The 25,468-nt window shown below is 38.1% G+C and overlaps 1 protein-coding gene across 7 annotated transcripts in view; it reads right to left on the bottom strand.

Annotated features, from left to right (window-relative positions):
• The window catches only part of znf536 (zinc finger protein 536), a 191,804-nt gene that overhangs the window by 8,073 nt on the left and 158,263 nt on the right, over window positions 1–25,468 (bottom strand). For 2 of the 7 annotated variants that reach the window (XM_051900005.1, XM_051900006.1), the window contains one exon: window positions 9,754–12,004. The exons of 4 other annotated variants lie outside the window; for them this stretch is intronic. In XM_051900005.1, the coding sequence (XP_051755965.1) occupies window positions 11,947–12,004 (58 nt within the window). In that variant the 3' untranslated portion in view covers window positions 9,754–11,946. Of the gene's footprint in view, window positions 1–9,753; window positions 12,005–25,468 lie in introns of those variants that run through there. One more of the 7 variants, XR_007930876.1, reaches the window with a different exon arrangement.

Below are 25,468 nucleotides of genomic sequence, written 5' to 3'. Positions count from 1 at the left end.
CACAGACTGACAGTCTGTCTATAGACAGAAACAATCGTCACGATATAAACAGTGAAAAGTCCCAGTGCTGTTGGACGGTGCTCAGAAAATCAGAATTGAGGACTAGAGCTTGCACAAAGATCACCTGGGTCTGAGTCATATACATATGATACATATTGATTTCTGTACTTCAAACATGCCTATAATGTGTTTCTGTAAGCAAAACTATGTTTGCCTATATGACATAAAAAGATACTCTAAGCCTTTGTGATATTTCAAATATAATGAATCTATATCTGTAGGAATTACACTAAGCTGTGTATGTTTTTGGGCCATGTTTTTCTGCTCTGTGGAGCATGTGTTGCATATCTTTGCGCTTATATCTGAGTGGAAACTTTCCGTCTCTGTGTGTTTGAGTGTCACCTATACAGAAGAGAAGGAAAAGATAAAGAAAACAGAGGGAGTGTGTGTCTGGGGAGAACGCAAGCCACAGAAGGTGTGAGCAGTAAAAAGTGATGTACCATCTGTCGGCTAGTAATAACCTGCGTGTTGTAAAGGCTGGGAGATTACTCAGCAAAGAGAGCTTCCAAACACCCAAATCCCTCCGCAACGTTAGTGCTCTACGCACTATCTCTCCCCACCTGCTCCCAAAACCCTGCTGAGAAAGATTCCACACTAAAACCGACATCCCACCTTCAGATCCACTAGCTCTGATTCGGTAAACGCAAAGAAGCAAAGACACCACTACAATGGACAGGCACTAGGCTGAACATCTTTACACCTGCACTGTGCTCAGTAATAACATCTACCTTAGTTAAGTTTTATCATTCTAAAGTTTAAATGCATTCATATTAAGAGATTTCCATAAAGAAAAAAAGGAGCAGTTTTTAATGAGCCTCTAGTCAACAACAATGGATATTTCTCAAACTGAAAAGAAAAGCTCTGAGAGATTTTATAGCACTAAATACAGCTCTAATGGAAATAGTTTGGAGAACTGATGCTGTAGTCTGACTCTCTGGGAAAAAAACAACACGGAAGAACTTGGATTTGGCATTGTGTGTGTATGTATCAAAAGCAAACTCTAAAAGCTCCACTGGGGAAGCAGCTCCCATGTTAAACACTGAACTAGATTACAAACTGCTGAAGCAGGCGTACCTCTTAATATACTCTCTGTTTCTTGGCTATACATTTCCCAGTCTGCCTGCCACTATATCTCTTTTCAATCTTTCTTACTTGGCTTCATTTCTCTCTTTTCTGAACAAATGGAATTCTTTGAAGTGTTCCAGAGCGTTTCGTTTTGTTTTTCCACACGGACATGTCTGAGTAACTGTATGCAGAAAGTTTCAGGGAAGGATTTTTGGGATAATATACCACTTCCTTCACTGACAGTGGATGAGACTTACTGGCAAGCGCCTGCATGGAGCCCCGTGATTGGTCAAGAGTTAGAAAGGCTCATGGGTAAAAGGCAGTATATACATCATGTGATGAGAGCGATGTGTCAGGCAGTCTCAGCAGGACTGTGTGTCTGTGTGTGGGTATCTGTGTGGCCAGGGGAGGAAGAGTTCATGAGTACTCATCTGCAGTACTGCTCACTTCTCTCCTTCTTTCTCTCCCTATAGAGCATATTGCTGCACATTCTAGTGCTGAGCTGTCACGACAGACACATAATAAATGTCTACGAGTGTGTGCGCGTGTGTGTGTGTGTGTGTGTGTGTTTGTGCGAAGGAGAGAGAAAAGAGACCATCTCGTACCTGATGAGTTTCACTCTGAATTTGGTCATACTGAATAAAAATGACAGAACTGCCCACAAAAAAGTACTGTAGCATGGCTGAGTGATGCATCAGCACTTTGATATGCACGGGAAAGCATGCAGGGATAATCGTAACACTCAATATACGGAACACTGAACTATTTAGAGTGCGTTAGGTAAAAATGTCTTCCTGAGAAATTTTAGGGGTGTAATGTTATTCACAATAAATCATTTTAGACAGTTGCTGTATCTTAAAAAGTTGTGATTTGATCATGATTTTTTTTTTTTTTTAATGGAATGATCATGTCTATATGAAAATAATAGCTTCCTCTGGGCCAGTAATAATAGGGTCTGGCACATGAAGAACATTGAGAACCCAAACTTACATTTTTCATAAATGTTCTTATTGCAATGTAAATGTCTAAGTTTAAGTGTTCTTTAATATATATATATATATATATATATATTTTTTTTTTTTTTTTTCCCCATATCAGCTAGTTTGCATGCACATGTCTGATCTGTATTAATGCTTATCCATATTCTTAAAATATGCCCAGCGTCTGAGCATGTTGTCTATCATAGTAAATATAATTATTCACACTATAGAGCTTTTTCATTTGTTGTTACATTCATCACATACCATCAATTAAGCATGTAATCAGCCTTTGTGTATGTCTAATTTAATTGTATCTGACTCAATTAAGTTAATGGATAAATTTAATTGACAAAGGTAATGATGGCTGCAATGTCAAAGATATCTGAGATAAAATTTCAAAATTTTTACATCTGTGTGATCACTATATAGTATTTGTGGTATTATCATCATGACAGCTTTTCTTTAAAAAAAATATATATATATTTTTTTTGTCATAATAATATATAGTATTCTTTTGTAAGCAATATATTAAATAAAATACCATATTAACAAAAATATAATTAAATGCAAATATACAAACAAAAATAAGACTATGAATAGAGGAAGTACACACATAAAGTTTGTTCCCCCCTCAAGTTCACATTTTTATAATCCTTGCTTGAAAAAAAAAATATTTGGCTTACTGTCTGTGATGAAGGACTTGAGGGTGAAACATGACTCTAAAATTCCCCCTGGGGTACTTCATTAAAAATAAAAAATAAAAATAAAATACTGTAATATTGTTTGTGTATGCGTGCATAAAATATAGGACAATTTACATCTTCATCCTATATCTTTACCCTTAATACAAGTATTATTTTGTAGATTTTATAAGATTTTGAAGATATTTGTAGATTTTGTGAGCAAACTGCATAGTTCTGCTTGAGTTGTGCAATAAAACATTCCAAATTGTGCAGACATAACTCTTGGTCAGGCTGTCACACAAAGAAATTATGAGCACATGCAAAAACAAAGGAGAATCAATGGAATATTATTTATGTAATAGAAGTGAATGTATACTTTTTCCAGTAAGCTTTTTGTTTCCTATACATTAAATTTTTTTTCATAACAAAATACATTTTTGTACTAAATAATTTTGTCAGATAAATACCATATCCAAGTTTAAAATATATATAGTATATTTAAAATATTTAAAAACATAAAATATTTTCCTCATATTATGACGGCTTATCAAACTTGTAGGGTCAATAAAAACAAATGATCCCAGAATCCCTCTGGACATCACTTTTGGCCACAGTGTGTGTGTGTGTGTGTGTGTGTGTGTTACTGGTATTACGACGTAAACATGAAATATGAGGATATTTCATGAGTTTTCATATTTAAAATAGCTTTAAAACCATACTAAACTATTTTTTATTAAAAATGTAAAAATGCAGAATGTTTTCTGTGATGGGTAGGTTTAGGGGTAGGGGTAGTGTAGGGGGATAGAATGTACAGTTTGTACAGTATAAAAACCATTACGCCTATGGAATGTCCTCACTAAGATAGCAAAACAAACCTGTGTGTGTGTGTCTGTGTGAAATTATATAGAATATATAATAAAAGTGATATAAAAATAAAAATGAATATATTTGCAGGAAGCAGTTGCTCTCCTGTGCTCCTCAAGGCCTCCACGTTAAAAGACAATCAAAACATTCCCTTTCCCACAGGCCTCAGGACTAAGCAGACAGACACCCTGATATGAACAAAGGCAGAAGATGAAGGTGTGTGTGGCTGAACCTCCAGCACTGGGTCAGCAGGTGTTGTTCTGCTAGCCATAACATGATTCATGGCTTTCTAATGGCCGGCAAAGAGGAGCAGGACCGAGCGTCAGTACTGGACCTCCAGCAGGACTAAGTACTCATCTGCTCAGGTATCAATAACATTTCCCATCAGCTTTTATATACACCAATACTGATCTTTTCCCATGCAGACATGGAAATATCGATGAGGGCGACTCAATGCAGACGTAATATGTGACTGTTTGCATGTAAGCTACCTGGAAGTAGAAGTAAAATTGAATAAAATATCTCGCTCTCGTTACAAGTCTCATACGACTCTTTCCATACATTTCTCTTGAATTTCCTGTCCACCTCCATCTTCCTCTCTCTTCTCATCCTTTACTTTCTATTTTGTCCCCAGGACCAATTTGTCTGCCGTAAGAGAAATCCCTCAGTTCGGAGGAGTCAGTGGAGAAAGCTTTGGCAGTGGGGGGTGGGGTGGTTTGGGGGGAGGGCCAGGAAGGGCCACCTCCAAATAAGTTCCATTAATCACCCAACACACTCTAATGTAACTAATATTTTACAATTAGAGGAGACAAGACGGAGCTCCGAGCCATCTATCTCTCTTATACCACATGATCATCGATTCATAAGACCCTGCCTGAGAGCTGAGCAAACACACACACAACGCACACACTTGTTAAGTTGCACGTGTATGTGTGTGAGACTGTATGTGCTCGCCGATGATGAGCATTATGACACGGTGTGTATCCAGACGCACAGAGAGCTCTCGAATGGTGACAGATGACTGTTGTCTGCATGCGTGTAAATGAGAGGGGAAGAGTGCGCAAAAATGTGTAAAAATGTGAAAAGGCTGTCAAAGAACGTCTGATAAGATTGATTACGGATTGACTGCAGATTGAAAATGGAAATAGAGTGCAATTCTCTCTGCAGACAATGCCTTTCTCTCTCAGATAGCATTTAGTTGGCCTTAATGACAAGATAGGCTACTGTATAAACAGGCTATAATCCATGTGACTGACTCAATGGCAGAACAAAAATATAAGGTCTGAGTATTAAAATGTGTGCCACAAGCTCTCGCATCATTTCTATCAAGATTTACTGAAGTAATATCCATTTCTTGATTGTAATCTTTTATCTGTCATGTGCTGGTGCTCAAAGATCAGTGTTCAGCCTCCATCAGAAGCATTGGTGCTATAAGTTGGTTTGTAGCGCCATCTGGTGGTGTGAATAAAGAATTGCGTTTGCTATAGTATGCAGCCTGCATGCAGGGCAAATGAAAGCCAGCTGAACAAATGAGAGAGAAGAGAGGTTCAAGCGCAGGTCACCATCTGCCCGGCTACAAGTGCTGGCACACAGCAACCCAGCCGAGCAGACTTCTTAAATACATCAGCTACATACACACACTCACATAAATATTACACCAGAGATAGAGTGACACTAATGCGCTGAAATACCTCTTACAATACGTAAGGTACACAAACACAAATGTGTATATACCCTTTTTACTAATCAATATATGTTTGTGTTGCTTGATACCCTGGTATGATGACTGAAAGATTAAGTGATACATGTACAAACAAACAAACAAACAACAATAAACTTAAACCAGCCGACTGTAAGCTGATTCGCTATCAACTACTCTTCCACCTGGTCAGGCTGGTCTGTTTGCTGATTTTAAAGGGGTTTTGGGCACTTATTAGCTTGAATGCTGTGAAACCAGCTTAAACCAGCCAAACCATCAATCCAGAGGGATAAACAATACAGTCTAAAAGGATCAAATTGTTAAATGCAGGGGCCTAAGTATTTTAGAATAACGCTCTATTTGTCAACATTAAACGCATCAGATATCATTAACTAACAATGACTATTCCCAGCATTTATTAATTTAGGTTAATGTTAATTTATCCATAATACATTCATAATGCATTAACTAATGTTAAATATTATTGTTCATTATTAGTTCATGATGCCTATGAATTAAGAAATGGTAAAGCGTACAACTAATGTTGTAAAGTATGGTAACACTTTAGTTTACAGTGTTCTTCTTACATGTTACAGGTACTTACTATAGTTATAACAGTAAAGTATGCATAATAACATGCAATAACTCTTAAACCAAACCCTATACACTGTAAAAAAAAAAATAAATAAAAAAAAAAAAAAAAAAATATATATATATATATATATATATAGATAGATAGATAGATAGATAATTAATGTAGTTCAGATAACATAATATTTTGAGTTTCGACTTCATTGTATTAACTCAAATTTTTAATTTCAATGAACTCAGTTTAAGGCAACCAGGTACTTTAAGTTAAACCAACAATTCATTTTTACAGTGTAGTAAGTGCACGCAGTTCATTAATATTACTCATTACTTAAATCTATCTATCTATCTATCTATCTATCTATCCATCCATCCATCCATCCATCCATCTATAGAAATAGCTTGACTTTCTTCAGTTTCTTCACTCAACAGCTCCAGACAAGCCAGACACAAGGAGGGGGTGCATGAAAATGAAACGGTTATTTTTTCAGGATGTGAGTTTTATTAGGTCCAGGCCTTTCTCCATCTGGTCTAGTGTAGCTGATCCGTTTAAAAATTAGTCAGGCGTTGACCTCGGACACCTCCCCTCACCAGGGTCTTGACGGCAGGTTAACACAAATATGGATCCCATCAGACTAAAGCGTATCAGGTTTCCCTCCACTGAGACCCCACTAACCCACAGGAAAAGGTTAAAAAAAAAAACATGAAATACGGAACTGTAATGGGAAAATGTTCTCTCAGACTGCGGTGTGTGCGTGTGAGGATGGTTTTCATGTGTTTAGAGAGCAGGGTCTTATCTCTCTGAGGTATTGACACAACAGGTCTCTGTGCCAAAGGGTGTCAGTTATCTCTTGTCACTGGCCTACGATGAGTGTTTGACGGGGCAAATCCATCTCTGAAAGAGGGCTGGAGAGAGGAAACGTCCTTGAGAGCTTTGTCCTGTTCTTATATCTGTTACTCTGATACAATTAATGATATCAGAGAAACAGCAGGCATACCTGTATTTAGATCAGACTGCATGAAGACAAGAAAAAAAAGGTAATTTAGGCTAATTTATTGCCACATACGCCGAATTGTTCACATGGACTATAGAATGTATTGTCTTAACTGAAAAGTCAGAAAAGGCAGAGAGAAAATTGAAAAAAGAGGATGAGCATCAATTGGCACACTAGTTTCCAGCTTTCACAGGTTTGGGGAATTAACACGGCTATAGCCCAAGGGTAGAGAGCCACAGTTAGCAGGAACACAGCCGGTAATGCGAGCTGTCATAATCCGCACTACTCCTGAGTCACACACACACACACACACACACACACACACACACACACACACACACACACACACACACACACACACACACACACACACACACAGGCCTGTAGCCCTGCAGCTAACACCATGTACTACACTTAACATGGGAGTCAGGGGTGGAGAGAAACAGGAGGACAGAGAAATGTATAATTTCTGCTGTCTATAGTACAAGCATGTTGAAATGCTGCTCTGTGTGTGTCTCTTCAATTCTATTTGAGAGAGTGTTGGGTGTTTATAAATATTTAGTTAAATGTTAAATGATTTTAACTGATAAAAGTCCTCTACGCTGCAAGAATCTTTTTGTCTAAAAGAGTATTTTTATATATTTTATCTTTCCAGTAAAAGGTCAATATTCTTAAAAAAAAAAAAAAAAAAAAAGTTTTCTCAAAAAGCAACATTCTAGAAAATATCACTGACTTAATCACTATAAACATATTTTCAGTGTATTTTGTCCATTTTGTCTTTCTGCTGGTAGATTTTTCCACTTGTTTTCAAGCATAACCCTCACAATTTGGGGGCAATATATGTATAAAAAATAATATATATAAGCAAGAACATAAAAATTGAAATACATATGCTACTGTTCAGTAGTTTGGTGTCGGTAAGATTTCTTAAATGTTTTTGAAAGAAGTCTCTTATGCTCACCAAGAATGCATTTATTTGATCAAAATTACAAAACAGTAATATTGTGAATTATATTTATTAATAAAAATATAACTTTTTCGATTTAAAAATATTTTAAAATGCAATTTATTCCTGTGATGGAAAAGCTGAATTTTCAGCATCATTACTCCAGTCTTCAGTGTCACACTTGTCAAATTTGCTGCTAACGAAATATTTCTTATGCTTATTTCTTGTGCTACTTTACATTTTGTGGAATCAGTGATACTTTTTTTTCAGGGTTCCTTGATGAATATGATATTCAAAAGAATAGCATTTATTTGAAACAGAAATCTTGTAACATTATATAAAATGACTATGGATATATATGATAAATTGAATGTTTAATGTGTCCTTGCTGAATAAAAGTATTAATTTCTTTCACATAAATAAATAAATAAATAAAATAAAAGCTTTAGTAGTGTATACAGTACTGTGCAAAAATCTTAGGCACGTTAGTTGTTTTTTTTTTTTTTTTTTAAAGGTTTTAAGTCAGTTATTTATATATTTTATGTTTATATGTAGGGCGTCAGTAGGAAATATCAATTTACATTTCCAAACATTCCTTTTGCCATTAATTGTAATAATCCAGTGAGATTTTATATGCACAAGGAGTCTGAAAACAGCCGGTGCTCCACACTAAGATCTGATCACACTATCAGAGTCTGTCTGTGTTTACATGAAGAAACAGAAAAAACTGAGACAAAATTACATTAAATCCAGAAGAACTGCGGCAATGACTCCAAGACACTTGAAGAAACCTTCCTGCAAAGCTACCTGGAAAACTATGCGCAAGTGTACTTAGGACAAAAGCTGTTTTACTGGCAAAGGGTGATCACACCAAATATTGATTTGATTTAGTTAATAGAAGTTAATTGAAAAATAAAATCTATTTATGACATTATTTTTTTAAAGCATCCTCACTTTACAGCATTTTTACACAAGTGCATAAAACTTTTCACAGTTCTGTAGCTTTGCAGGTATGGTTTCTTTAAGTGTCTTGGAGACATATGTATGTATATATATATATATATATATATATATATATATATATATTGCACTTTTATAAAAGACTGATTAAAAGATTAGTTTACTTTAAAATGAAAAAAAAAAAAAAACATGATTTACTCAACCTCAAGCCATTCTAGGTGTATATGACTTTCTTCTTTCTGATGAACACAATTGGAGATATATTAATAATCACCCTGATGCTCCACACAGCTCCAGGGGGTTTATAAAGGCCTTCTGAAGCGAAGTGATGTATTTGTGTAAGAAAAATAACCATATTTAACACATTATAAAGTAAAATAACTAGCTTCCACCAGACCGCTTCCGTATTCAGCTTATAAAGAAAGTGTAATGCCTCTCGCAGTTCAAAACGCAGTTCATTTTAATACAGAAGGCAGTCTGGCGGTCTTCTTACACAAACGCATTGCTTCGCTTAAGAAGGCCTTTATAACCCCCCGGAGCCGTGTGGAGTACATTTATGATAGATGGATGCACTTTTTTGAGCTTCAAACAGGTGGTTTCCGTGCACTGCCATTATAAAGCTTGGGAGCATCAGGGTGATTATTAATATAACTCAGATTGTATTCATCAGAAAGAAGAAAGTCATATACACCTAGAATGGCTTGAGGGTGAGTAAATCATGGGGTAATTTTCATTTTAAAGTGAACTAATCCTTTAACTATATCCTTTTGTAGTGTACAGTGCTAAATATAAAATTATACATGGTACCTGTACATTTATTGCACCTTTTTCATTTCCTCACAAAACGTTTTGTAAGATCAAAGTTAAACTTGCAAATAAATAGCACAAAAATGCTCAGCTGTTCACGCTGGTGTTTCATAGTTTGAATACATTTTATTTCTCATTATAAGTACAGTTCAGTAGTTACAAAACAAAGCATCTGCCATGAAGATACAGCAACCAAATGAAAATCATACAGTCCACAAGACAGCTCAGAGGTGTGGAATGCTCATATATTAGTCCAGAATGACTGACAGAGAGAGAGATGCTCAGTTATACTACACAGAGGAGGGAGCCAGAGGTGTGCTCATCTATAACCAGTGTATATAGGGAATGGTCAATATCCTATCACTGACCCTCCCTGTCATAAGTCCTTTACCTTACGTAGCCTGTACTAGTTTACTGAAACTAGTTCACTAAACAGCTTCACTTTGAGACATTTTTTTATTTTATTATTATTATTATTTTTTAATGTAGCATTTACAATATGACATAACCTTGCATGAAAACTATAAAAAACAAATTAAAATTTCCAGAGATGTGTTTTTTTTTTTTTTTTTTTGCAAAGAGGACAACTAAAGAATATATCTGAAGAGACTGGACTCGAACGCATCGGAGTCTACACACAATGACTTACGGGGAAGTTCATTGAAATTGATTCTCAAAGCAACATAGATGACCATCATAAGATGAAATAGTTTGAACTACACAGACCAAATCAGCAGAGTTCACAAAAGAATAGAGAGAATATCAGTCCACAACGTCAAGGGACGCACAAACACGCACGCACACACGCACCTTCATTTTCCATTAGCGATCTGCGTACTGTATAGACTGGATTTTCATTTACTATCACAGTGCAAAATACTTCAGGGGGTAAAACCTCAGTTTGTATTTGCTTGCATGAGGCATGGGTATATATACTGTATGGATTTATACGCTTGCAGCAACAGAAGAAGATTGTCAATCTTTCTTTTTTTCCTTTTCTTTTAATGTTATTGGTATTTTACAAAGGTGAAAGGCAAAAATTACAGTACTAGAGAAGAAAACTCCAATCTAATACCTACACTCTAAAACAGCTAGCTTTGTAAATGCAACAACGCATGACTGTATCTATGGCTAGACAATACTTGTTTCTTGTTTCTTTTTTCTTTTCTTTTTCTTTAATAATTGAATACATCAAACCATTTCAGTAGTCAGTAACACTTTGCAACACTGATTGGTGGCAGTATATTACAAACACAATCTCATAACCAGAGTACTTGAAGTGAGCAAGACTGAGATCAAAACATGAAGGGTTAGGGGCCGCGTTTCTGTTTGATTTCTGCAGGCTGCACGTTCGCAGTCTCCTTGGCTCGTGCCATTTCATCAGACACGCTCGATGTAAACTACTTCTTCCGTCACCTCGGCTGGTTTTTGTCTCAAGTGCTGCAGTGTCCTCTTTCTCAGGAGTTCAGCTCTGAACGTCTCACAAACACATCAGGAGAACAGGTCGTGAAATTACAGAGCCGATCCTTAAAGAAAAAGGTGTAGCTTCCCTTTTTAAATGCAGTGTTCTCATTTCCTGAATGTACTGGATTGTCGTTCTTCAGCTCGGACATCCAGGCACTGACTGCTGAGAGTGTGCTGAGTTTTTGACAGGGGTGTGCTTGGTCTCCAAACATGTAGTGAGTTGGTCCAAATGTCCAGAGGAACAGTTTAGGGAGCCTCAGACAAATAACACTGGTGAAGTTTCAGTGGGCAGTGAGAAACACCAACAGAGAGAGAGAGAGAGAGAGAGAGAGAGGGGTGCGGGGGGAGTCTGTACGGTTTCTCACTCTCTCATTCTGAGACTGGCAACTGGCCACCATCTTGGTTCAAGGAATGTGTTGCTCTGAGGGACAAGCACTTCAACGTTTCCTCACTAGGTCAAAGTCAAAAAAGCAATTAAAAACACAGAAAGTATTTATCAGCTACACAAGGGAGGATTCAAGACACATAAAACACAGGAAGCAAAAAATTGTTTTTTTCCTCACTGTTTCCAGCTCACTAAACATCAACAGATCTTCTTCCCTCCATCCAGCGAGAACGCTCGTGTAGGAAACCATCTGAGCTGTCCAATTTATTAGTCTTTTTTTTCTCTCTTGAAGTCTTTTATGTTAAATAATGCTTTTGATAAGATAATGTCCTTCATTGTCACAATCCTCTTCCTCTTTTTCCGTCGCCTGCTCTTGGCCGCTCAGTCCAGTAGGGGGAGGTGATGTTAGTTTCTGATTAGTCCTGCATCTCTGTGTCATTTAGGCTATGTTCAGGGGTAAGAGCAGGGCCAAACCTTCGGGATGCCTCTTCCTCCGCCCACAGATGAACTACGGTTAAGAGAACAAACGCAGATTAACACCACGGCCTGTGTCCTTCCTCTCTCTCTCTCTCTTTCACACAAATGCATACAACTTTTGACAGACCATTATTAACAGAAAAAAGGAAGAGTCAAATCAAACCATGTTATTATGTTTTTTTGTCATTTGTTTTAAATTGGCATCTCAGATTTTGGTAACACTTCAAGGACATGAAATTCAAAAAACTATTATTAGCCTCTGATAATGACTATGACCATCAATAATGACTAAAATATGTTTTATAAAGAATTGACTTAAGGTCCACTTAAGTGTTAGCAAAATGTACATCCTTTGATGCCCTTGATTAACAAAAGGTTTTGAACAATAATGAATAAAAGAAAAAACACAGTTTGCTTTTGATTACTTAATTATGATTTCAAAGCAGTTATTATAAGAGAAAAAAAAAAATGATTTAGGGTACATTTGGAAAGAAATGAACGACCACTGTAATGCCTGTGTGTGTGTGTGTGTTTGTGTGTGTGTGTGTGTGTGTTTAAATGTTGACTATTAACCTCTCCATTCAGATTCCGTTAACCTCTAATGGCACTAAAGAAAACGCATCTTGTGAATCATAAGATAAAACATTAGATATGGGAGGAGGGTAATTTGAACACTTCCAGACTTCTTCCAGCTCTAATATAAAGATATAAATATATAAAGTCGTCTAATATAAAGACAATAACTCTCTGAACATTGCACTTGTGCAATTACTGCTGAAGTTTGAATCTGGCGAAAATGCTTACTGCTTTTTTCCTATTTATGTGCTATCGCCGTTTGAACTAAATAATATAAATGTTGTTTAATTCCCTCTACAACTTCTAAGAAAATTATTTGGCAATAAAATCTACAGAGTGCATTTCCGAGTCGTGTTCTTTTAAAGTGCCTCTATGAAAATGACAAAATGAAATTAAAACATGCATTTATTTGAGTGTGCTCTCACAAGAAATGTTATGGAAATGAAACGAGGAGTCAGTTCCCCGCTAATAATGGAATAAAACATCGTCATTTAGATTTGCCAAAGAGCAATAACGCTGACGCCCACTCGCTTTGCATTATGCACACATCTCAGATGTGCTCTTCTTTAACAGACACACTTTCCACTCAGATGTCAGGTGCTTTTGAGATTGCCCATAGAGATTAAGAAATGAAATTAACCATTTTTGTGTTCTCAGATACAAATTATTCTCACGCTAATTAAAAAAAAAAAAAAAAAAAATCAATGATCACATACCTTTTTTTTTTTTTTTTTTGGAAACACAAATGCCACTGCTCTACTTATATATGAAAGTAAATGTAATCGCTGATTTGGTCATCTTGGATTTATACTGATACCAAGTATGCAGTTACTTAAGCCATTACAGAAATACATCATTTCCAGTCAGCCATAATTAATGTATTCCACAAACAAAAAGTGTCCAATAATATGGGGTACCAAGAGAGTAATATTCGACTGGTCATATGACCTCAACATGTCTGCACAGAAAAGTCGACCTGCTTCATATGAAATAAAAATAAAACAGCTTTTTATGTGTCTGGAGTCTTAATCTCATGTGCACATCACTGCAACTTATATTAAAACATTTATAACAATGTACTACTAATTTATTTGTGTGTAAATAAAAAAAGTGCACCTTTAATATAAATACCAAATATAAGCAAAACAAAACCACCGATTTCTTTCAAGCGTTCAGACTGAAGGGTGCAGTGCAGACTTTGTCCAGAAGATGGCAGTATAAGCCCCCAAATTAGCTTTCCTTCTTACTTCATGTTGAAAATAAGATCTTGTTACTCAATGTCAATTTCCTTTAACCTGCTGATATTTCATGTTAATCTACAGATAAAGTGTTTGTTATTTATCAAATCGGAAGTGATTGGCAGTGTTTTGTAAGACTATACTGTGGTCACGGCTCTACAGCTGTCTGCTGGCATTTTTTGTGCGTCCATGAGGAAATTAAGATAATCATAACCATAATGATAATAAATTACGTTCTCGGTTTTTAAAAACGCCTGGTCTCCCAGGGGCCAGTGCTCTTCGTGACTTCCTCTTAAAGAAAGTTCTGGTAATGAGTTACAGATTCCGCCCCATATTTGATTTTCACTCTTCATTAACTAAGCCACCTGGAATGTTATTATTTAAGGACGCCATTTCTTTTCCCCAAACAACTGCCACTGCGATCTGGAGACTAGCACACCAACTTTACGATCCTCGCAACTTTTTTCTCCTCCTGTTCTGATCAATTTTGAAGTCTCCCTGTCCGCGTGTGGAGTGATTGCTTAATTATTTCGCCACCCTAGAAATATTTATCATACTCTGGCCTGTCATATTATGTTGTTATCAGTCTGTTTTCTCATACCTTGAATCATGCGTCTTTGTTTGTCCAAACATTAGTTTTCCTTGCCATAATTTCAATCCAAATAAAAAAAGCTTAATTATTTTTACATGATCAATATTAATTTAATGATAATTACTTTATGGTTACAAGAGAGCTTTAAATGTTCGTGAAAATGAAAATACTTCCGCCACTGAATCAAAGAGAAGCAAGTAAATGTGGCGCCCTCTACTGCTCAAGCGTGATAATACACTCTCACTGTAAGACAAGAGAGGGCCCTGGAAAGTAATACAAGACATATGGTAAGAGGACACATAGCTCCAGGATCCATCTTATGTTAATACATGTGTCATGCTTAACAGAATGGCTAAATGAAAAGGCAGACAGAACAATAGCACAGCACAAGGCTGGAAGCAAGCTCAGTTAACAAGGGCCAGCACACTTGGGGAAAAGCGGGGCTTGTCTGAGTCAAAGTCCTGACATTTCCTAACTGCTTCTTATTATTCCCGGACCACAGAGTTAAGGCGAAGAGCGCTTCCATCTAAAACACAGGGCGGCTTTATTCCCTGACCTCCCTCAGGTATTCTATTTTTACCATGAAATCTACTTAGTGAATATTTGTGTTTCAAAGGGCTGCTCGTTTTAGGTTTCCTGAGAACAGGGGTCATTTAATTGGAGGAAAATGTGGGGATATGAATTTCAGAACTTTTGAATACATGTTTAAGCAATCAGATAAGGCAGAACATGGATTGTGGAAAGAAATAGGGAACATTTATTTTGCACATGGCCTCTGACTGATATTTTTACCACATTATGTAGCTACTAAGCGCATTTGTAATATCCTCCGTTTAAAGGAAAACTTCAGTTCAGCTGTTTTTGGTAGTCTAAAAGTCTCTGTTTTTCGATATGAATGAAGTCTAGATGTAAGTGATGTGGTTCGCCATCATCTCCTGCTGAACACAAACACAACACACACCGCACATTCTGCCACGGAGGGTGGCTTTGTTCTCTCCCAGGCATCCGGTGCTGCTGGAAAAGAGTTGTTTTTGGCAAAGGTAGACCTCATTGTACAGCCCAGTATTTATAAATATGTAAATACGAGTCAGCGTGCGAATACACACACACACAAACACACATATAAGCGGGCCGAACGCAAGGAAGTGCACCAAATCATATTTTTAGAAGGTTTTAATGAATACAGGATGTTTATGAATACCATTTGTAGTGATTCACAAAGACTAGAAGAATCCTCGCACACCACCCCCTCCTCTCCCCTCAAAGCGTAAAAGAAACCCAATGTTTCTGGAGGAAATGGCAGAATTGTACGTTTGGTGCTTGTGTGGGTTCAGATTGCCTTTAGATAAGTATATGGAGGAGCACAAAGAAGCAGGCGACCTCGTACACTGCTTTTTTTCAAGTTAAAATGCGGCGCGAGAAAAGGACGACTGTGAAGGTAAAACAAACAGTGTGTTTGTTACTTCGCCGGATGACTAGGCAGCAAATAAACCTGCCTCAGATGACGGAGAATGACACGAAAACTGTTTGTCTTGCACATATTAACCAGAATAAGAGAAACTGCCACACACAAACCAGACTCTGACTCTGTCAAGAAAAGGAAATGAGACAGTAGCTCTCAAATGTAAGGGTTGGGATGTGGATGTGTCTTGCTCTCTGACTCAGTCTATTTCTGGGGCAGAGATTCTCACACTGATACTACCTCCACTGAGCAATTTAAAGCCAAACACTGATGTTGCAATCTGTCTTCTGTGCCTGATAGCGCTTTTCTCCCTCTCTAACCCAAATTACTTTCTTTTCATATCTAATTATATTTGCTAATGATCTTATAAGGGGATAATGGAATGTGCTTGATCTATTACCTTTTTTTGCAATACATAAATACAATACAAATGGCTATGCAGCACTTTGAAATTTTCCATCATCCATTTCAAGCAAAGCGAAGAGAGGATATTTAAACAATATCTAAAATTCTACCACTACTCCAATACAAATCTCTTCGCTCATTCAAAGCTACTAACAGGGAACACAAAAGCGGTGCAGTGGAACAATTTGTCAGACTACACTGACAAACACGTGGTCTTTTCATGCCTTCACTAGCAGGTTGTGAGGGGCGACCCTCAGGCCACGACCTCCGCCCCGGCACGTGAGGCATTGAGAGCAGACGAACACCGCTAAATAAATGTTTTATGAACCGATAAAGGCGATTTAACCAGCATCCACACACATTTTAAAGTTTCATCCGGACTCGGGACGATCTTTCAATCTCTCCAGAGGTCATCTATCTGTTTCTGTGCACTGTTGTTTTGAATATTCCTGTTGGCCAAGCCCCGCCCTGGTCTAAGCCTCTCCCCATTCTTCCCTCAGTCTTTTTCCCACAGGCCCGGCGATGGCCACGGCATGACAGCCGCACTAAACCCCCCGCATTAATGGAAGGAAATGGCATTCGATCTCCATTTGATCTCGTAATCATTTCTGCTGAAATGATAATTAGTGTCCTCACAATCCTCTGACTGTGAGAGAACAGTGTAAAATAAAACAGAGCTCTTGTAGCAGAAATGCCACTTCACTCAACAACCGATATATGCTTTTCTCGTACGTATATTTACGTATCCCTCCTAAACGCGCACACACACGGGCCTCGTACGCTGGCGACTGCTGTCTGTGATTCTTTTCAACTGACATAATCCTGATTGATTCGTTCAGCAGATAAAAACTCAGTCCACTTGTGCCCTTTACTGCTGGAACATAATACGGCTCTTTATTCTGCAACAATGTAACATAATGGCGTCGGAATGTGAGGAGGAAAAAAACGTTAGGGCTGCGTCTTAAATGACTGTGACACTCTGCGGTTCAGGCTCAAGCTGTGGTCTAATGTAAAAAAGAGAAAGAAGGAAGAATGAGGGAGAGGTGAAGGGAGGGCGAGGGAGAAAAGAGAAAAATCATTAAGCGCAGATTACCAGAGTGCCCCACTAACAAGGTCGAGGCAGGGCTGCTGGTAAAAGTTGTCATTGTCTGTTTCTCTTAAATGCGTGTGCTTGACATTTCCCTCTGATGAGATTTGGGTTGCGTTGTTTTAAATTCTTCGCTTCGTGTTTCCCCCCCTTCATGCTTTTTTTATAAAAAGAATCTTTTGTTTGACAACAGGAAGATGTGAGGTCATATTTTGTTCATCAGGACGAGTAAAGAATGAATCATGCTTTTTATTTTGCAGGGCTTGCCTAAATAGGCCAAGGCCAAACACACACACGGACACACACACGCACACGCAAGGTCTGTGTGCCATTAGAGGGGAAAAAAAAAAAGAGAAAAAAAAAAAAATTAAATTTAAATTTCTGATTTTAAATTGAATTTGAATTGAGGTAGCAAATGTGGCTGCATAATTCCACTTTGAATTTAAAGGGTTAGTTCACCCAAAAATGAAAATTATCCCATGATTTACTCACCCTCAAGCCATCCTAGGTGTATATGACTTCAGACAAACACAATCAGAGATGTATTTAAAAATATCCTTAGTCCTCCAAGGTTTATAATGGCTGTGAATGGGGGGCCGCGTTTTGAAGTCAAAAATAATGCATCCATCCGTAAAAAAATGTAATCAACACGACTCCAGGGGGTTAATAAAGGCCTAATAAAGGTTAATAAAAGAAAAATATCCATATTTAAAACTTTATAAATTCAGATAACTAGCTTCTGGCTGACGACCGTACGCAGAATGCGCAAGTCGACTTGCGCCAAATGAGTAATCCTCTGACACGATGTATGACGCAGGATGTTGGAGTATCGTAAGCTTAGACGCCTCTTGTGGTTCAAACAAATAGGGCTCAGCAACAAATTTAAGTTCTTCTTCTCTTATATCGAAATCCTCTGAAATTTCTGGTTAAAAATTATCGTTTTAAGCCCGGAACACACCAAGCCGACGCCGACGAACTAGTGGAGATGAAAGCAGACTGCAGGGTTGGCTCATGTCGTCAGCGTCTGCGTCCAAAGTTGCCCTGACACACCAAACCGGCACTCGACACCCGACGGCCAAGTAGCACGTCCATTCTGCGCCTGCGTAAGAAGAAATGCCTTTCCGTACCAGCAGGTGGCAGTAGCTAAACAGCCAATCAGAATGATCAGATGGCCTGACTGACCAACGAGCTCCGACGCCGATTCAACGTAGCATCGGCCGAAAAAAAGCCAACAAGGACCAACTTCAGCCGACGGTGCGGAACACACTGAGAAAACAGTCGGTCGACGAACAAAAACTGCCCGACCATCTGCCCGATCGTCGGCTTGGTGTGTTCCGGGCTTTAGACTTATAATCCGTGACCAGTGATTTGTTTTGCTCTATTCTCTGCACCTCCGTGTTTGTCATTATGTTGTGCGTCAGGTCAAAGGATACTTTTCCGCCGCAAATCGACTTGCGCATTCTGCATACGGTCATCCGCCGGAAGCTAGTTATTTGAATTTATAATAATTTATAAATATGGATATTTTTCTTACAAAAACACATTGCTTTGCTTCAGAAGGCCTTTATTAACCCACTGGAGTTGTATGGATTACTTTTCTTTTTATTGATGGATGCATTATTTTTGACTTCAAAACGCGGCCCCCCATTCACAACCATTATAAACCTTGGAGGACTAAGGATATTTTTAAATATATCTCCGATTGTGTTCGTCTGAAAGAAGATAGTCATATGCACCTAGGTTGACTTGAGGGTAAGTAAATCATGGGATAATTTTCATTTTTGGGTGAACTATCCCTTTAAAAGGAGTTTAAATTAAAATTAATTCAAAGAAATTTATATGATTGTAATTTTTTAACTAGACAAGCAAAGTTTGTCAAGACAAGTCTTTACAGACAGAGAGAATGTTATGAAAATTAATAATTTATTAAATATTATATTAACAAACAAACTATAAAATAATTAAAATGTTTTATAAATATGTAAAAAATAACTTAATTTTAGAACAGGGTGGAAAGAATACTTCATTTCTCAAAATGCATTAATAATGTTTATATATTTTTTAATTAAAATTCAGTAAATTCCTCTTCCTCTCATTTCAATTCAATTCCTTTGGGGTGTGGCTAATTCAATTATAAACCACACTCATGAATTCAAAGGCAGCCAAATCTTCAATTCTGAATTTTGCACGACCCAGACAAACACGTGAATGTGAAGTTTTGCCTTTGTTGCAACTGCTTCCTACATGGCGTACACAAAAACAATGAGTACCAGGAAACAAACAGAGCATTTTATGTGCTCTAAGAAAATGTGACAAAACTTAAGCTCATCACAAAGGAGACCAACAGACGCAGCCTCATTCATAAACATTCAGTGTCTGAGATGTTCCTATAGGATCGTGTTCAGCAGGCCTCTCTCTCTCTCTGTCTGTCTCTTGTATGTGTTGTATTAATTGTGAGTCCTAATCTAGAAGAGTCGGGGGTCCCTGGAGCTAGCGGCGCTATTATTCGCGCAAACATCGCGCACCACACCGCTCTCGCTTACTAATTTCGTTCGACGTCGCACCGTTCAGCTGAGGGAACGCACCGCCGAACGCTGCATTTGAGTCAGACAGCTCCAGACGAGGTCCCTTTAGTGCCATGCTGTCAGTCACTTTATATGTTGTGAAATAGAAAGAATGAAAAGAGAAAGGGAGAGAACGAGCGAGAGAGAGAATGTAGAAACAGAACAAGTCCTTTTATCCTGCTCGGCGGGACCTGTCAGTGCCACCTTCTCTCTGGTTTCCCAGCAGTCCCAACACAGCAGCTATCAGAGGGAACCTGACATCCACACGCCGCGTTTTCCAGGGGGGAAGGAAATCATGAGAGCGGTCCCACACAAGCGAGCAGCTAGTACATACTCTCCTCAGATCAAGCAACAGTCTCTCGTAAGAGAAGAAAAGAGAGAGAGATTTGGATGTTTTAAGTGGGAATGTAGGCTGACAGGCTTTTGCTGCTTGTGACATGTGATAGAAACTAGGTTTGCATCTCCCTGTGTTCATTTCGGAGTTTGGACAGAGATGAGAGAGCGAGAGTGTGTCGCAGCTTAAGCGCTGATAGTTCTGTCTTAACAGCTCTTTATTCTCACGCGCGCGTCGCAGTTGTGACTCCAGGCACCTCCGGAGTCACTTCTATTTTTCTCCACATTTGCAGGCCTTTTTTGTTTGTTTTTGGATGAAAAAAGAGGATGGAAATGGTTCCTAATCCATACGTGACACACACATCCATGCGTGCGCGCACATTTCATGGATTGCAGTGCAGGAAAATCACGAGCACCTGGCTGAGTGTTTTTTTTTTTAATATGATTTTGCCTGCTTCCCCACTGGTCTCTGATGATTCAACAGTTCCTGCTCTAACATCTGCTACTTACTCTTACTGGGTCTCAATTAAGACAGCAGTATTTATGAATCTGCTCTTATTTACATTTCTATTTTTCTGCATATGTGCGTGAACAGCGGCCAAAACAGCCCCTCTGCCCCCCACACCAAGCAGATGTTTCTTCAGCGAGGCCAAGAGGTGAGCGCTCGGTTTGAGAACAGCGACGCGAGAGCGCGGGCTAAACAGAGAGAGATTTAGGACCGCAAGATTTGCAGCTTCGCTGTCTCACAGATGAGAGCTCCTACTCTCAGGTGATTGTAATATATGGGAGTTTGATTGAGGGATTGTGGGATTGGTGAAAGCCATTTCCCCTGTTAAAGAGAGGTGGTTGGTGTTGGAAAAACCCACCTTTGTGTATATGGGTGTGTGAGAGGGATGTATAAGAATGTGTGAAGCAAGAGATTGTTTTAATTAGCTACAATCCTTTTTTTCTTCTTTTTAAGTGTTTGTGTTTGCTTTCAAGTCAATGTGTTTTTAATTAAACCATCATGTTCCATACCATGTTCAAGATGTTTATTTTCCAGACATACACTATATTTTAGAGTATGAGGGGGCCCAAATAATACATACATACATATATTATACCGTTCAAAAGTTTGGGGTCGGTTTGATTTTTTTATTTTTTATGTTTTTGTAAGAAGTCTCTTATGCTCACCAAGGCTGCATTTATTTGATAAAAAATACAGTAAAAAGATAGGAGGCCTAATATTGTAACATATAATGCCAATATATTTTTTCTATTTGAATATATATATATATATATATATATATATATGTATATAATTTAAAACAGAGACTTGAAAACGCTGCAGACCCCGTTTTAGATTGAAAACACCAGGGTTGCGTTTCAGTATAAACGGACCAAAACGGAGACTTTTGAAAACGATGACGTGGCTGCCCACGTTCGCTCTGCGTATCCTTGACGACCGTGTAAACAATAACATGGAGACTGAACTGCAATCTTTGCTGGCTTTGTTGTCATTTTTAGCAGCCATTGTGCAGTTAAACTCTGCATTTTTTTAATACTGCAGCTGCCTACATGCGCAAGAGGCAACTGTTTACACTTGTACACGCATGCCCAGTGTGCATGAACAGTCATGTGACATGCGTTTTCGGTCATGTAGTATAGACGGAGATCGTTTCTGAAACGCTGTGGAAACGTCAGTGTAGACAATGATCGTTTTCATTTTAAAACAGCCTTTTAAAACGAAAATGCACTAGTGTAAATGGCCTTAATGTTATTAATGTTGAAAACAGTTGTGCTGCTTAATATTTTTTTATAAACTCTACAAACTCTACAAGACTCTTTGATGAATCGAAAGAAAAACATTTATTTAAAATATTTTTTTTTGCAAATGTCTTTTACTTTTGATCAATTTAACACATCCTTGCCTAAATCACTTTCTCAATCAATCAATCAATCAATCAATCAATCAATCAATCAATCAGTCAATCAGTCAATCAATCAATCATCATCTTGCTAACCCCAAAATTCTAAATGGTAGTGTATGTGCTTGTGGAGCATTTAATTTCAAAACCTTAGGCACTGATAAGGAGTTGGTCATTCCTTTGTTTTTTCACTCTTGTGTGAAGACTTTCCACTAGATGTTTGCTCCCATTCAGACCCACTGACGACAGGTGCAGTTGCTTACAGTCACCGTTCCAATTCAACCCAAAAGTGTTCATGGGATTTAGGCTCTGTGCAAGCAAATCAAGTTCTTTCACACCAGACTTTTCCCCAAAGGGAGTCTGTTTGTCAGAGGAGATTGCATGGCTGTATCCTGGATTTTATGCACCTGCTAGTAATGAGTGTAGCTGAAACAGCCAAACATGGTAATTTGAAGGGTGTGTCCACATACTTTTGGTCATGACAAAGTACTACATAAAACTACTACATAAAATACATAGATTTGTATGAATAGTGACAGTTATTTAGTATGACCATGTAGGAATACTAACTATAAATGACTGCAAGATACTATGGTGTGCAAATGATTAAACTAGCACCTGTGGTCATGCCTTGAACTCTGAACTCTGCTTTGGAAATACTAGAGTATGTACTTGAATGAAGAGCCAGATTTATGTTAAACAAATATACACACAACTCACAAAGGGTAATAGTGAGCGTCAGTGTGTTGGTTTCAACAGACTACTCATGTCTTTAATAAACAGTAATGCATTTCCCTCATACACAAGTGCCTAATCATGCCAACCTAATGATGCCATTAGAAGAAGCAGACATGAGTGACATCAGAATGACATAAAAAAAAAAAATCCTGTTATTATTCCATCTAATAGATAGATAATCATGGGAATTCAATGCAAAAATACACCTGAGATCATTAAACACAGAATATGAGAGTATCGAGATCCAGGGTTATGTGCGCACCAGAAATGGAGCCTTTGTTTACCTTTTATTTATTTACTAGCACAAGTAAAGCGCTGTTGAATATGAAATGTCAAACTATTTACGTGCAGTGTAAGCACTTAAGGCAAGGCTTTTTAGTTTTTGACACAACCTGTAAACAACAGAAGATCTAACGTTCTCTGTAAAGACCAAACATGAGCTGGCAGATATGAAAGCATTTATCCATGGAAACAAGAATATGCCTATTTACAGACAATAGTGGGAAAAACAGTGCTTTCGCTTCTCAAAATCCACTTCACACTCTTAAAGGCCTCTTCTGTTTAGATATGGCAATTTTATCAATTACAAATGCTTTTTACTCCATTTTAACCTAAATAGCTGCTTCCATGGGCAGTCAAGGAACAGTGAGTCTCTCAAATGTGTTATTAATAATTCATCTGAGAATGCCGTTTATGAAGTTCGGGAGGCAGGTCTAATAAGCATGGACAGCATCTAATACACCATGTGCTGGACAAAGCGCTTTTGAGAATCATTACTTTGTGTGCTTGTCTAATTGAGACTTCATAAATTACCCAGTAGGCCTCGACTCGCTGCAGATTGCTCCCTGCCTTCGCTGGAACGATACACTGCATGTTTTCTCAAGAGCCACATCATTTTTGTGTGCACATAAAGGCAGGCACGTGAAAACAGTAATGGCAAATATGTAAGTAATAATAAATATAAAAGCGTATCGAGTAAAATAAGCTGAAGCGGCAAGCGAATAAAGGTCCTTTCTGTTTAAAATTTCAGTACAATCGCAACAATTATCTGCTTTTCCTCACTTTTCTCTGCTCTCATTGTTTTTGGCAGGCAGATCCATAACATTCTTTTTGTTCCACTTTGGTCTCCTCCTTTTTCCCAAGCTTTAGAAACTTCAGACATGAGAACCCTTAGCCGCCTCTAATATAAAACCAGTGAAATTTACCTAGGATTATAAGTCATTGACAAATAACCTTGCTGATAGATGCGAACTAGATTTTGTTCAAAGCACTCTGACAGCCTCAAAAGAGATTAGTGGAGTTCTTATCAGGTCAGGGGTGTCACGGGGGAAATGTGTTTAAAGTCACATTGATTTATTGAAAGATTTTCCAATAAGAAGACTTCTCTCGACTCTCAGACGTGTGTGTGTGTGTGAGAGAGAGAGACTCTAGCAGTCATTGTGAACTCCTGGACTACAAAGGGAAAAAAAAGAAGTTAAAAACAACTGCAAGACCAACACACAGACCCCAAATAAACACAAGAGATCTTTGATGGCTGGGTAAAACTACACTGCATTTCCTTTCCCTTTCCCATCGTCTACTGTGTGCTATTCCTCCAGACGAAATAGCAATAGATGACCGATATACACATGAACGTTCACACGCACCCACAAACACACACACATACACGCTGACAAGCAAGTATAATAAGATCCTTTGTTCCTGCAGGCATTCATTTGACACTATTACCTTCTTAAGAGTAATTATGAATCTTTTCAGAAAGCTGGATTGTGGGAACCATTGGGTTTGGCCCTGGATCCACCCACCAGCAGCGAATGGATGAGAGAGAAAACTCAGAGTATCACTCCGCACCCCTGTCAGAGAAATGTCATTACCCCTGTATCTCTCTCCCAGTCTCCCAGTCTTTCACGATCCCGTCCTCTTCCCCCCTCCCAAACAACCCCGCTCTCTCTCTCTTTCTCTCTCTCTCTCTCGTTCTCTCACACTCCTGCTGCTTCGTTTGATCTCTGAGGTCCACTGGAACCCTGGAAAGCTATTCCAGCATTTGCGGTCCGTCAGAGTCCTGTGGAGAACCTTCTGGATGTGTTGGTGTGTCCAGGCTGTAACCCTTCCTGCTGACATGGCTCTCTACCACACAATCTGTCAGAGACTTCACCTTAACATCACACCACAAGCTCTGATAATGAACGACGCTTCCCCAAATACAAATAATAAAAATAATAAAGTTCTTCATTAGTTTTGCATCTACTAGGAATATATAAAATATCATGGGATAGTGTGACAAATTAATCCACAATATGTTCTTGTTTATAAATGCTATAAATGGCTTACTGCCATCTTATGATATTTAACACTCCTGGGCTTCAGATGTGTTTGTGTGTGTGTGTGTGTGTGTGTGTGTGTTTGTGTGTTTTCACTTTATATTACAGTAGGTGTCTTTAACTATTACTAACATTCATATTAATCATTTACAATGCACTTACTGTGTACATACATGTACTTATATTTTAAAAATACCTGCATTTAACTACATATGTAATTCATTTCTGTAATTACATCTATGATTACAACACTGACCTTCCCTTACACCTTA

This window comes from Ctenopharyngodon idella, chromosome 7 (genome assembly GCF_019924925.1).
Source record: "Ctenopharyngodon idella isolate HZGC_01 chromosome 7, HZGC01, whole genome shotgun sequence".
In the NCBI taxonomy this organism is placed as follows: Eukaryota; Metazoa; Chordata; class Actinopteri; order Cypriniformes; family Xenocyprididae; genus Ctenopharyngodon; species Ctenopharyngodon idella.
This window is presented reverse-complemented; position numbering and strand designations above follow the sequence as displayed.